Source organism: Balaenoptera acutorostrata, chromosome 3 (assembly GCF_949987535.1).
Source record: "Balaenoptera acutorostrata chromosome 3, mBalAcu1.1, whole genome shotgun sequence".
Classification (NCBI taxonomy): domain Eukaryota; kingdom Metazoa; phylum Chordata; class Mammalia; order Artiodactyla; family Balaenopteridae; genus Balaenoptera; species Balaenoptera acutorostrata.
Genome location: NC_080066.1, coordinates 136,229,222 through 136,244,981, shown reverse-complemented (window position 1 = coordinate 136,244,981; position 15,760 = coordinate 136,229,222). Strand labels below are relative to the sequence as shown.

The following is a 15,760-nucleotide window of genomic DNA, read 5'->3' as shown; positions in this document are numbered from 1 at the left end:
ACACTGATTGATCTGCAGGTGTTGAACCATCCCTGCATCCTTGGAATAAATCTCTCTTGATCATGGTGTATGATTCTATTAATGTACTGTTAAATTTGGTTTGTTAAAATTTTGTTGACATTTTATTTTATATTGGAGTATAGTTGATCAACAATGTTGTATTAGTTTCAGGTGTACAGCAAAGTGATTCAGTTATACATATACATGCATCTATTCTTTTTCAAATTCTTTTCCCATTTAGGTTGTTACATGATACTGAATAGAGTTCCCTGTGCTATACAGTAGGTCCTTGTTGGTTATCCCTTTTAAATATAGCAGTGTGTACATGTCAATCCCAAACTCCCTAACTATCCCTCCCGCTACCCTTCCACTCCAATATAAGATAAAAAGTTTAAAAAAAAAAGACTTGATATATGATAAAGATCACACTCAAAAAAAGCACCTTTTGATGTATCCAGAACCGACTGAGATAGCTTTTCCAATAGAACTGCAACAGATGCTGTAATGGGTTTCAACTCAGGGATGTTAGCAGCTTCTAATCCTTAGGTATCACCCCTTCTTCCTCTTTACTCCTCCAGGACCCCTACTTCTCCTTCTGCACCTCTGGCAAATGTACAGTCAGTTCTCTATAAGAAATTCCCTTTATTAAAAAAAAATTTTGTTGAGGATTTTTGCTTCTATGTTAATCAGGAATATTGGCATGTATTTTCCTTTGCTTGTAGTGTCCTTGTCTGGTTTTGGTTTTTGGGTAATGCTGGCCTTATAAAATGAGTTTGAAAGTGTCCCCTCCTCTTCAATTTTTGGAAGAATTTGAGAAGGATTGGTACTCATTCATCTTTAAACATTTGGTGGAATTCACCAGAAGTCATCTGGTCCTGGACTTTTGTTTGTTGGGAGGTTTTTGATTACTGATCCAATCTCCTTACTAGTAATTGGTCTGTTCAGATTTTCTATTTCTCCATGATTCAGGCTTGGAAGGTTTTATGTTTTTAGGAATTTATTTCTCCTAGGTTGACCAATTTGCTGGTGTATGGTTGTTCATACCAGTCTCTTGTGATCCTTTTACTTCTGTGGTATCAGTTGTAACATCTCTTTCATTTCTAATTTTGAGTCCCCTCTCTTTTTTTCTTGTTGAGTCTAGCTAAAGATCTGTCTATTTTGTTTACATTTCAAAAAAAACAACTCTTAGTTTCATTAACCTTTTCTATTGTCTTTTTTGTCTCGTTCATTTATTTCTGCTCTGATCTTTATTATTCCCTTTTTCTACTAACTTTGGGCTTAGTTTGTTCTTTTGCTAGTCCCTTGAGGTATAAAGATAGGCTGTTCATTTGCTGTACAGTAGTAATGAACACAACATTATAATTCAACTATACTTCAGTAAAAAATTTAAAAAAAAGGTTGTTCATGTTTATATTTTTTGTCAAAATAATCAAACTGTGTTTCATCCTAGAAATACAAATTATCTGTTTTAGGTTTGTATTCCTGTATATTATCAAGAGATATTCTGGACTTCAACTTTCTACTAATATTCATTTTTTATCTTCTCTGACAGATTCAGAATATTCATGTTTATGATATCTAAAAGAATAAAACTTTGCTGCCTCTTCATTTATAATAAAATAATAAAATTAATTCTTGTACTTACAAATATCAAAACACCAGGCACTACTAACTCAAGAATTGTAGTGTGGTAACAATGAAAGAAGCCAAAATAAAAACTATTTAAAAGCTGTACCAGGAGAGGAGCTTCAAGATGGCGGAAGAGTAAGACACGGAGATCACCTTCCTCCCCACAAATACATCAGAAATAAATCTACGTGTGGAACAACTCCTACAGATCACCTACTGAATGCCGGCAGAAGACCTCAGACTTCCCAAAAGGCAAGTAACTCCCCATGTACCTGGGTAGGGCAAAAGAAAAAAGAAAAAAAGAGAAAAAAGAATAGGGACAGGACCTGCACCTCTGGGAGGGAGCTGTGAAGGAGGAAAGGTTTCCACACACTAGAAGCCCCTTCACTGGTGGAGACAGGGGTGGGGGGGGGGAGCTTCGGAGCCACGGAGGAGAGCGCAGCCACAGGGGTGCGGAGGGCAAAGCGGAGAGATTCCCGCACAGAGGAGCGGTGCTGACCAGCACTCACCAGCCCGAGAGGCTTGTCTGCTCACCCGCCGGGGCGGGAGGGGGCTGGGAGCTGAGGCTTGGGCTTCGGAGGTCGGATCGCAGGGATAGGACTGGGGTTGGCGGCGTGAACACAGCCTGAAGGGGCTAGTGCGCCACAGCTGGCTGGGAGGGAGTCCAGGAAAAGGTCTGGAGCTGCCGAAGAGGCAAGAGACTTTTTCTTCCCTCTTTGTTTCCTGGTGCACGAGGAGAGAGGATTAAGAGCGCCACTTAAAGGAGCTCCAGAGTCGGGCGTGAGCCGCAGCTATCAGCGCGGACCCCAGAGACGGGTATGAGACGCTAAGGCTGCCACTGCAGCCACCAAGAAGCCCGTGTGCAAGCACAGGTCACTCTCCACACCTCCCCTCCCAGGAGACTGTGCCGCCCACCACTGCCAGGCTCCCGTGGTCCAGGGACGACTTCCCCGGGAGAACACACGGCGTGCCTTGGGCTGGTGCAACGTCACACAGGCCTCTGCCGCCGAAGGCTCGCCCAGCATCCGTACCCTTCCCTCCCCCCGGCCTGAGTGAGCCAGAGCCCCCGAAGCAGCTGCTCCTTTAACCCCATCCTGTCTGAGGAAGAAAAGACGCCCTCAGGCGACCTACACGCAGAGGTGGGGCCAAATCCAAAGCCAAACCCAGGAGCTGTGCAAAGCTGTGCGAACAAAGAAGAGAAAGAGAAATATCTCCCAGCAGCCTCAGGAGCAGCAGACTAAACCCCCACAATCAAACTGATGTACCTGCATCTGTGGAATACCTGAATAGACAACGAATCATCCCAAATTGAGGAAGTGGACTTTGGGAGCAATGATATACATATATTTTTTCCCTTTGTCTCTTTTTGTGAGTGTGTAGGTGTATGCTTCTGTGTGTAATTTTGTCTGTATAGCTTTGCTTTTACCATTTGTCCTAGGGTTCTGTCCTTTTTTTTTTTTATTACTTAAAGAAATTTTATTCTTAATAATTATTTTTTATTTTAATAACTTTATTTAATTTTATCTTCTTCTTTCTTTCTTTCTTTTTTTCCTCCCTTTTATTCTGAGCCGTGCGGAGGACAGGCTCTTGGTGCTCCAGTCAGGCATCACAGCTATGCCACTGACGTGGGAGAGCCAAGTTCAGGACACTGGTCCACAAGAGACCTCCCAGCTCCATGTAATATCAAATGGTGAAAATCTCCCAGAGATCTCCATTTCAACGCCAAGACCCAGCTCCACTCAATGACCAGCAAGCTACAGTGCAGGACACCCTATGCCAAACAACTAGCAAGACAGGAAGAAAACCACATGCATTAGCACAGAGGCTGCCTAAAATCATAATAAGGCCACAAACACCCCAAAACACACCACCAGACGTGGACCTGCCCACCAGAAAGACAAGATCCAGCCTCCTCCACCAGAACACAGGCACTAGTCCCCTCCACCAGGAAGCCTACACAACCCACTGAACCAACCTTCACCACTGGGGACAGGCACCAAAAACAACTGGAACTACAAATCTGCAGCCTGCGAAAAGGAGACCCCAAACACGGTAAGTTAAGCAAAATGAGAAGACAGAGAAACACACAGCAGATGAAGAACCAAGGCAAAAACCCACCAGACCTAACAAATGAAGAGGAAATACGCAGTCTACCTGAAAAAGAATTCAGAATAATGATAGTAAAGATGATCCAAAATCTTGAAAATAGAATGGAGAAAATACAATAAACATTTAAGAAGGAACTAGAAGAACTAAAGAGCAAACAGTGATGAACAACACAATAAATGAAATCAGAAATTCTCTAGAACGGATCAATAGCAGAATAACTGAGGCAGAAGAAAGGATAAGTGACCTGGAAGAAAAAATAGTAGAAATAACTACTGCAGAGCAGAATGAAGAAAAAAGAATAAAAGAATTGAGGACAGTCTCAGAGACCTCTGGGACAACATTAAACGCACCAACATTTGAATTATAGGGGTCCCAGAAGAAGAAGAGAAAAAGAAAGGGACTGAGAAAATATTTGAAGAGATTATAGTTGAACACTTCCCTAATATGGGAAAGGAAATAGTTAATCAAGTCCAGGAAGCACAGAGAGTCCCCTACAGGATAAATCCAAGGAGAAGCACGCCAAGACACATATTAATCAAACTATCAAAAATTAAATACAAAGAACAAATATTAAAAGCAGCAAGGGAAAAACAACAAATAACACATAAGGGAATCCCCATAAGGTTAACAGCTGATTGTTCAGCAGAAACTCTGCAAGCCAGAAGGGAGTGGCAGGACATACTTAAAGTGAGGAAGGAGAAAAACCTACAACCAAGATTACTCTACCCAGCAAGGACCTCATTCAGATTTGACGGAGAAATTAAGACTTTTACAGACAAGCAAAAGCTAAGAGAATTCAGCACCACCAAACCAGCTTTACAACAAACGCTAAAGGAACTTCTCTAGGCAGGAAACACAAGAGAAGGAAAAGGCCTATAATAATAAACCCAAAACAATTAAGAAAATGGTAATAGTAACATATATATCAATAATTACCTTAAATGTAAATGGATTAAATGCTCCAACCAAAAGAAATAGATTGGCTGAATGGATACAAAAACAAGACCCGTATATATGCTGTCTACAAGAGACCCACTTCAGACCTAGGGACACATACAGACTGAAAGTGAGGGGATGGAAAAAGATAGCCCATGCAAATGGAAATCAAAAGAAAGCTGGAGTAGCAATTCTCATATCAGACAAAATAGACTTTAAAATAAAGACTTTTATAAGAGACAAAGAAAGACACTACATAATGATCAAGGGATCAATCCAAGAAGAAGATATAACAATTGTAAATATTTATACATCCAACATAGGAGCACCTCAATACATAAGACAAATATTAACAGCCATAAAAGGGGAAATCGACAGTAACACAATCATAGTAGGGGATTTTAACACCCCACTTTTACCAATGGACAGATCATGCAAAATGAAAATAAATAAGGAAACACAAGCTTTAAATGATACATTAAACAAGATGGACTTAATTGATATTTATAAGACATTCCATCCAAAAGCAACAGAATACACATTCTTCTCAAGTGCTCATGGAACATTCTCCAGGATAGATCATATCTTGGGTCACAAATCAAGCCTTGGTAAATTTAAGCAAATTGAAATCGTACCAAGTATCTTTTCCAACCACAACGCTATGAGACTAGATATCAATTACAGGAAAAAAATCTGTAAGAAATAAAAACACATGGAGGCTAAACAACACACTACTTAATAACCAAGAGATCACTGAAGAAATCAAAGAGGAAATCAAAAAATACCTAGAAACAAATGACAATGAAAACACGACGACCGAAAACCTATGGGAAGCAGCAAAAGCAGTTCTAAGAGGGAAGTTTATAGCAATACAATCCTACCTTAAGAAACAAGAAACATCTCAAATAAACAACCTAACCTTACACCTAAAGCAATGAGAGAAAGAAGAACAAAAGAACCCCAAAGTTAGCAGAAGGAAAGAAATCTTAAAGATCAGATCAGAAATAAATGAAGGAAATGATAGCAAAGATCAATAAAACTAAAAGCTGGTTCTTTGAGAAGATAAACAAAATTGATAAACCATTAGCCAGACTTATCAAGAAAAAAAGGGAGAAGACTCAAATCAATAGAATTAGAAATGAAAAAGGAGAAGTAACAACTGGCACTGCAGAAATACAAAGGATCATGAGAGATTACTACAAGCAACTCTATGCCAATAAAATGGACAACCTGGAAGAAATGGACAAATTCTTAGAAATGCACAAACTTCTGAGACTGAACCAGGAAGAAATAGAAAATATGAACAGACCAATCACAAGCACTGAAATTGAAACTGTGATTAAAAGTCTTCCAACAAACAAAAGCCCAGGACCAGATGGCTTCACAGGCGAATTCTATCAAACATTTAGAGAAGAGCTAACACCTATCCTTCTCAAACTCTTCCAAAATATGGCAGAGGGAGGAACACTCCCAAACTCATTCTATGAGGCCACCATCACTCTGATACCAAAACCAGACAAAGATGTCACAAAGAAAGAAAACTACAGGCCAATATCGCTGATGAACATAGATGCAAAAATCCTCAACAAAATACTAGCAAACAGAATCCAACAGCATATTAAAAGGATCATACACTATGATCAAGTGGGGTTTATCCCAGGAATGAAAGGATTCTTCAATATACGCAAATCAATCAATGTGATTCACCACATTAACAAACTGAAGGAGAAAAACCATATGATCCTCTCAATAATGCAGAGAAAGATTTCGACAAAATTCAACACCCATTTATGATAAAAACCCTCCAGAAAGTAGGCATAGAGGGAACTTTCCTCAACATAATAAAGGCCATATATGACAAACCCACAGCCAACATCGTCCTCAATGGTGAAAAACTGAAAGGATTTCCTCTAAGATCAGGAACGAGACAAGGTTGCCTACTCTCACCACTATTACTCAACATAGTTTTGGAAGTGTTAGCCACAGCAATCAGAGAAGAAAAAGAAATAAAAGGAATCCAAATCGGAAAAGAAGAAGTAAAGCTGTCACTGTTTGCAGATGACATGATACTATACATAGAGAATCCTAAAGATGCTACCAGAAAACTACTAGAACTAATCAATGAATTTGCTAAAGTAGCAGGATACAAAATTAATGCACAGAAATCTCTTGCATTCCTATACACTAATGATGAAAAATCTGAAAGTGAAATTAAGAAAACACTCCCATTTACCACTGCAACAAAAAGAATAAAATATCTAGGAAGAAGCCTAGCTAAGGAGACAAGAGACCTGTATGCAGAAAATTATAAGACACTGATGAAAGAAATTAAAGATGATACAAATAGATGGAGACATATACCGTGTTCCTGGATTGGAAGAATCAACATTCTGAAACTGACTATACTACCCAAAGCAATCTACAGATTCAATGCAATCCCTATCAAACTACCACTGGCATTTTTCACAGAACTAGAACAAAAAATTTCACAATTTGTATGGAAACACAAAAGACCCCGAATAGCCAAAGCAATCTTGAGAAAGAAAAATGGAGCTGGAGGAATCAGGCTCCTGGACTTCAGACTATACTACAAAGCTACAGTAATCAAGATAGTAGGGTACTGACACAGAAACAGAAATATAGATCAATGGAAGAGGACAGAAAGCCCAGAGATAAACCCACGCACATATGGTCACCTTATTTTTGATAAAGGAGGCAAGCATATACAGTGGAGAAAAGACAGCCTCTTCAATAAGTGGTGCTGGGAAAACTGGACAGGTACATGTAAAAGAATGAAATTCGAACACTTCCTAACACCATACACAAAAATAAACTCAAACTGGATTAAAGACCTAAATGTAAGGCCAGACACCATCAAACTCTTAGAGGAAAACATAGGCAGAACACTCTATGACATAAATCACAGCAAGATCCTTTTTGACCCACCTCCTAGAGAAATGGAAATAAAAATAAAAACAAACAAATGGGACCTAATGAAACTTAAAAGCTTTTGCCCAGCAAAGGAAACCATAAACAAGATGAAAAGACAACCCTCTGAATGGGAGAAAATATTTGCAAACGAAGCAACTGACAAAGGATTAATCTCCAAAATTTTCAAGCAGCTCATGCAGCTCAATATTAAAAAAACAAACAACCCAATCCAAAAATGGGCAGAAGACCTATATAGACATTTCTCCAAAGAGGATATACAGATTGCCAAGAAACACATGAAAGAATGCTCAACATCATTAATCATTAGAGAAACGCAAATCAAAACTACAATGAGATATCATCTCACACCAGTCAGAATGGCCATCATCAAAAAATCTACAAACAATAAATGCTGGAGAGGGTGTGGAGAAAAGGGAACCCGCTTGCACTGTTGGTGGGAATGTAAATTGATACAGCCACTATGGAGAACAGTATGGAGGTTCCTTAAGAAACTAAAAATAGACCTACCATACGACCCAGCAATCCCACTACTGGGCATATACCCTGAGAAACCCATAATTCAAAAAGAGTCATGTACCACAATGTTCATTGCAGCTCTGTTTACAATAGCCAGGACATGGAAGCAACCTAAGTATCCATCAACAGATGAATGGATAAAGAAGATGTGGCACATATATACAATGGAATATTAGTCAGCCATAAAAAGGAACGAAACAGTTATTTGTAGTGAGGTGGATGGACCTAGAGACTCTCATACAGAGTGAAGGTAAGTCAGAAAGAGAAAAACAAATACCATATGCTAACACATATATATGGAATCTAAAAAAAAAAAAAAAGTGGTCACGAAGAACCTAGGGGCAAGTCGGGAATAAAGTTGCAGACCTACTAGAGAATGGACTTGAGGATACGGGGAGGGGGAAGGGTAAGCTGCGACAAAGTGAGAGATTGGCATGGACATATACACACTACCAAACGTAAAATAGATAGCTAGTGGGAAGCAGCCGCATAGCACAGGGAGATCAGCTCGGTGCTTTGTGACCACCTAGAGGGGTGGGATAGGGAGGGTGGGAGGGAGAGAGATGCAAGAGGGAAGAGATATGGGAACATATGTATTTGTATAACTGATTCACTTTGTTATAAAGCAGAAACTAGCACACCATTGTAAAGCAATTATACTCCAATAAAGATGTTAAAAAGAAAAAAAAAAAGCTATAGCAATTTAAAAATCTGAGGATAATGATAAACAGATGATTCTTTGCAAGAACAGAAGGCTCCAGCTTCACAATGAACGTGCAGTGGAGATATACCACCGCTGTCTCTAAGAGACAGGCTGGACAGACAGACAGTGAGTGCTGCAAAAATAGACCCCACTAAAGCCTAGAAAATTAGCTTGAACTAATGAGTTCACACTGAAATTTGTATTATTAGTTTTTACCACTTCTCACAGTTACTATTACATTATTCACTAACTGATAAGGAAGAGTTTTAATATCTTGTCAACCAGTAGAACCATCGCAGTGCGAACAGCTTAAGAGCAGTCCTGGTTGTAACAACCACATTAAATAGCCCCAGTTTTTCTCTGAACTGTCACTCCTAGACCACTGATATTTTCCATTCTGAAATAATGCCAACTGGAACAAAGCGATATTCAATTACTTTTTTAAAGTAAAAATACCCAAAAAAGTAGATTTCCATAAAGCACAATCTAAGAAGGGAAAACCATGATGAAGAGTTTTCCACAGTAATGTTGCTAAATTTAAACCACGTTACCAGCAAAATATTTACTCATCAGGCACCATCACCATCCCCACCACAACCATCTACTGTTTACAGGTTAAATAAGAGCAAAATCGTTGCCCCACATCATTAAAAAGTAAATGAACAAGCATAAATGGACTTAAATTCTCAGTCATATTCTGCCACTCCCTCTGCTAAACACCCTTCAATGTTTCCCCTTGGAAAAAAATCCAAATTCTCCAACCAGGACCCCGAGAGCTCTAGACCTCCCTGCTCGCCTGGCTAACTCCTCTTTACCCTTCAGCTCGCAGCTCACAGGCCACTTCCTCAGAGATCCTCCCCCATCCACCCAGACTAAACTCTGTGCCTCCTCTTCTCATAGCGCCTTATTCTTTTTCCGCACCATGCTTTTCAAAATATTCAGATAAATGTGTATCCACGTGATTACTTATTGTTTGCCTACTCACGAGACGATTAGCTCCACGCGGACATGTTTTGGTCCCTGTAGTACATCCAATACCTAGCATGATGGCTGGCCACAGAAAAGGACTAGATAAATATACGTGGATGAATAAATTGCTAAATGCCCTGTATCTGTGTAATAGACCTGCTAAAAGTAAAACAGGGCTTCAGGTTTTTCTTTTAACACCTTATCTAACAGGAGAAATATCTTTGAGTATTACTATTTCAAGAGCAAATATGTACACAAATGAAGATTACACAAATCGTGATTACACAAATAGCAATTACACAACAGTGGCACATACTTGCCACCCTCATCTGACTTAGCTTGGACACGGGGACGCATGGAAGACTAACAGGGCCCATTTCCCAGCTGCCACTGCCATCAGCAAAGGGGTCTCCCTGGGTCTGCCCCCAGACTGTGGCGCAGAAGGAATGACTGGGGCAGAGGGAAAAAAAAGCATAGTCAAAGGCCAAGCACTCCAATTCTAACAGTGGTAACCACCCCACCCTTCCAGAGCTCACTTGCACAACTCCAGTCAAAGATGACCCTTTCATTACCAATACTGCAGAATCACAAACTTCACAGGAAAGCACTGCTGGTTCCGGTCAAACAGCCTTTGCCAAGTACTACCACACACCCTGGCCTTCTGATGGGAAATAGGGTGAGAGAGAAGGAAGATGAGAAAAACAATCTGGCAGGGCCTGGGAAGGGCCCAGAGCTAGGGACGCACAAAGAAGGGTGAGAAAGGGAATCTGGGGCAAAGTTAACACGTAACTGGAAGAGCCAAGTGGGCTAACAACCGTGGCAAATAAGGACAGGCTAAAGGGCTGGATGCTCTGATGAAATCTGATAAGGAGAGTGTATGTGTACACGAGTGGAGTGAACTAGAGGTTACGGTGACTTACAAGTGGCAATGGGCTATAAGGTCCACTATATCTGTGGGAAACGTGGAACAGAAGTGACAGTCCTTGAAACTGAAAGAGTTACAGCACTATGCACCATGGATGCTCATGTTCCGTTGAATACAGCCTGGGGAGTCACAGAGACTAAGCTGGGGACGGAGTCACCGAAACACGCAGAAGGGTGATCTACAGGTCAGTGAGGGCAGGAGGAGTAGGGGAAGAGACAGCTTAGATGAATAATGTAGGGTTACAAAAGAAGAGACTGAAATGCAAACAAAATGAAATCATTTCTAATGCCATCAACTGGAAAAGATGGAAAAAGAACGTATTAGTGAAAAACCAGGATTCAGTTAAGGTGAGGTAGTAGAAGGAGCATTTGAAGAAAAGGTTAAATACCTAAGAGACTTTGTCTAGGGGGCCAGCAGAGCAGGTGGCAGCAGGAGCGGCAGGGCAACACGGTCCGGGGATGGGAGTTTGAGGCGGAACAGGAGGAGGGAGGGATTTGTGACTAAGGTGCTAGGTTTAGGTAGGATGACATACTATGCACAAGGCCCCCAACATACAGGTACCAAGATAAATAAGAGAAAGGTGATATGGGGTAGGTGATCAGCTCACAATAAATATGTCTGGTCCATTCATCTCCCTTGGACATGGTTGACTGACCCTGTATGGGCCTATCAGATTCTCTTTCCTGAAAATTAAAAACCTTTCAAAGTGACTGAAGGTAGTTGGAGCCACTTTATAACGCCCTGGAAAGAATATCTATGTTAACTCCTGTGGATACTCTGGTTCTCTTCTCTCACAAAACCTGGTTACTCAAATTTTCCCCCGATCCTGAGAGCTGTGCCTACCCTAACCTTTAATAATATCTCCATGTTTGCTTTGTTTGTTTTAGCCAGAACCATTTCTGTTGCTTATAACCAAAGTATCTTTCCTGATTTAACATGGCTTCTGCCATAGCTAACTCATTTTATAAATGAGGAAACTGAGGCCCTGAGAAAGTTTTTTTTTTTTTTTTTTTTTACAGGCTATAAGACCAAAACCTGGGACTTCCCTGGTGGCGCAGTGGTTAAGAATCCACCTGCCAGTGCAGGGGACACGGGTTCGAGCCCTGGTCCAGGAAGATCCCACGTGCCACGGAGCAACTAAGCCTGTGCGCCACAACTACTGAGCCTGCGCTCTAGAGCCTGTGCTCTGCAACAAGAGAAGCCACCGCTATGAGAAGCCCACGCATCGCAATGAAGAGTAGCCCTTGCTCGCCACAACTACAGAAAGCCCGTGCGCAGCAATGAAGACCCAACACAGCCAAAAATAAACAAATTTATTTTTTAAAAAAGACCAAGGGCTTCCCTGGTGGCTCAGTGGTTGAGAATCTGCCTGCCAATGCAGGGGACACGGGTTCGAGCCCTGGTCTGGGAAGATCCCACATGCCGCGGAGCAACTGGGCCCGTGAGCCACAACTACTGAGCCTGCGCGTCTAGAGCCTGTGCTCCGCAACAAGAGAGGCCGCGATAATGAGAGGCCCGCGCACCGCAATGAAGAGTGGCCCCCGCTCGCCGCAATTAGAGAAAGCCCTCGCACAGAAACGAAGAACCAACGCAGCCAAAAATAAAATTAATTAATTAATTTTTTTTAAAAAAAGAAAAAAGACCAAAACCCAATTGTCCCTACTATACTACTCTCAGCAATTTTTTTTAAAACAGATTTAGACAGACAGCTTCCAAAAGACTTATAATCCAAATAACGTCAGCTAAAATCTAGGTATAAAGGTAAAATAGAAAAAGCTAAAACTGGAGCAGATGGAGGTGGCTAATGAGTATGGAAGAGCCATGATCTTCTAATAGTAGCTATTGGAAGATATATTTCATATTCTATTGTAACATGAAGACTGTGTAACGGAAGAGTTCTATAAATTTTTTAAAAATATCTGAAGCCATTGTATTAATATAAAATTTGGATTAAAAAAAAAAGTAAATGTAAAAAGGTACAGAGCCAGAGAAAGGAAAGATAAATACCAACATACAGACAAAATTATAAAGACCGCGTCTATAATATCAGAATATTTTTGGCATCATCACGTGCTTAAAAACATTTGTCTTGGTATCCTTCCCCTCCAAATATTTTTGGACTATAAAACATTTCTCATACTTCCTTGACCTTCCAAGATTCTGTTGCCATTTCACTTCCTCCTTTTCTCAGAATCTTTGTATGGCTGATTTTTTGTGTACCCTATCAAGTGTCCTTTCCTTCCTAAAACTTTCACTTTATTTCCCTTTTTCTAGCCTAAAACTTGGCCACTATGTATTATTCTTTCCTGTTTCCTTGGTGTTTGATATTTTCTCATCTAACCATTCCCTCCCTAATACAAGACAATCTGAATTGGCACATTCTCACAAACTTTTTCCGTGGCACTGCTTCAGAAAGAACAACAGGAACTTTTTATAAAAACGTTAACAGAGGTGATCTGTTGCTAAGACTGAGTATAAATACCACATATGCTTCCATGAAGCTGTTCATTTGTCTTTGAACCATGGGTTTTCAGTAAAAAATGGGAAGCAAGTCTCTTATTTATTCCACATGGTCCAAACCTATTATGATAAATAAACATATAGAGCCAGTGCTCCATATGAAATACCTCAGGTAAATATAATTATTTTATAAAAAGGAAACTATATTACACATTAAGTAATGTATTTAATTAAAAGATAATCTAATAGACTATATCAGCCAGAGTGGAAATTCAGGGTTCCCCTCCACTTATGTATCAAAAAACAAATGGGGGCTTCCCTGGTGGCGCAGTGGTTGAGGGTCTGCCTGCTGATGCAGGGGACACAGGTTCGGGCCCTGGTCTGGGAGGATCCCACATGCCGCGGGGCAACTAGGCCCGTGAGCCGCAACTGCTGAGCCTGCGCGTCTGGAGCCTGTGCTCAGCAACGAGAGGGGCCGCGATAGTGAGAGGCCCGCGCACCGCGATGAAGAGTGGCCCCCGCTTGCCGCAACTAGAGAAAGCCCTCGCACAGAAACGAAGACCCAACACAGCCAAAAATAAATAAATACATAAATAAATTTAAAAAGATCCACACTTTAGCTTTAAAAAAAAAAAAAAAAACAAATGAAATAATCATTAAAAAATGAACATTTTGTATACTTCAAACTTACAAGAGGAAATATGTATCATAGACTTCTTATAACACTTAGCTCTGTTTACTTCCAATCTTTCTAATAATTACACAAATTCAATTCCATGTACATGTAGATTATGTGAAAACACCCACTCCTTAAGTGACAGAAGGAAAACAGCAAATCTTAGTGAGGTTTATATCAAAATTTAACATAAAAACTCTCTTCAGGATAAAGAACATCATTTATCTTTCAACCATAACTATTCTAAATTGATAATATGCTGATTCCACTATATCCTAAATCAGTGGTTCATTATGGGGTGAGGACTGGGGGACAGAAGGGAGGGGTGGGGTGGGAGGGGAGGGGGACGGAGGGGGAGGGAGGGTGGGGGAGGGGGAGGGGAGGGAACATGTGGCAAGCTCTGGAGCTACTTTTGGTTGTGTCGATGGTGGTGGCAGTTGGGGGTGGGGGCGTTGAGGTGCTACTGGCATATAGTGGGCAGAGGCCAGGGATGCTGCGAAACATACAATGCACAGGACAGCCCTTCACAACAAAGATTATCCAGCTCAAGTCCTCAATTATGGACTTGAGGATATGGGGAGGGGGAGGGGTGAGATTTGACAGGGTGAGAGAGTGTTATGGACATATATACACTACCAAATGTAAAATAGATTGCTAGTGGGAAGCAGCCGCATAGCACAGGGAGATCAGCTCGGTGCTTTGTGACCACCTAGAGGGGTGGGATAGGGAGGGTGGGAGGGAGGGAGATGCAAGAGGGAAGAGATATGGGAACATATGTATATGTATAACTGATTCACTTTGTTTTAAAGCAGAAACTAACACACCATTGTAAAGCAATTATACTTCAATAAAGATGTTAAAAAAAAAAAAATTATCCAGCTCAAATGGTTGAGAAACTGTCCCACAGAGAAATGAGACCGAAAGGGAAGAGCGGCTCATCAGGAGTAACCGTGAGTCACGGCCGGCCCGCTCTGTTCCAAGGAGCCCCTACCTTGGATGCTTGCGGCGTGGATATCACATGGACCGTGCTGGGTTTGACTCCGTTAGCCTTCGGCCGCTTGTAGAGGGCAAATCTGCTTTTCCTCCGGCCTCTGTCTCCATTAGGTAAAGCACCATTGTACCTATAAAGAGAGATGAGAGGGTTCATTTATTTGTAGATTTTAAAGGCCTTAAGAATAAAAGTTCGATGGCCTAAGGGAAAAGACAGGAATGCTCACAAAGACTTGCCCACTAACCGCCCCACAAAAGGGACACAAAACAGACTGTTCACAGACTTCGGCTATAATGAAATTCAAATCACTTCCAGAAACTTAATTTAAGAGTGATGTACCAAGTAATTACAGGTTTCCTATTCTATAAAGTCAGACTCTTCAAATCTTTTCAGAAGGGACCGAGTATAAATAAGCAAATGAGAATTCTGCAGAGGCTGTATTAGTGCTGGCTCAACTCGGCAAGCGCCATCCTAATGGGCCCCGGAGAAACACTCAAGAAATATTTTTAAATGAACTAGTTAGAAACTAGCATTCTAATTAAACCTCATCTCTCACTCGCAAATCATGTTAATGTCTGTAGGATCTTTATTTGTAAGACCAAATTTAGTTACTTGCATTCTTAAAAGTTCGGAATTCTCTACCTTCATTCCCATTGCCATTTGAACCCTATACTGTCAGGTTAGCAAAAACTAGCCTGCAAAATTAAACATGAAGTATGACTCTACAAGAAGGTTGACCATTAAAAAGCCCAAAGGTAAAAAAGATGAGTTTTAGTCCACAAACTAACACATATCTTTAAAAGTCACCTGGAAAACATTACTGTCCTTAAGCAGATTTCCTGAATTAATACCTTAAGCCAGTACCAGTGTTTAAAAGAAATGCAGGATTGCAGG

General features: G+C 40.8%; 1 protein-coding gene across 2 annotated transcripts in view; it reads right to left on the bottom strand.

Moving 5' to 3' along the window:
• The window catches only part of PELI2 (pellino E3 ubiquitin protein ligase family member 2), a 209,355-nt gene that overhangs the window by 141,972 nt on the left and 51,623 nt on the right, over nucleotides 1–15,760 (bottom strand). For both annotated transcript variants that reach the window (XM_057544535.1, XM_057544536.1), the window contains exon 2: nucleotides 14,867–14,996. In XM_057544535.1, the coding sequence (XP_057400518.1) occupies nucleotides 14,867–14,996 (130 nt within the window). The remainder of the gene's footprint in view (nucleotides 1–14,866; nucleotides 14,997–15,760) is intronic.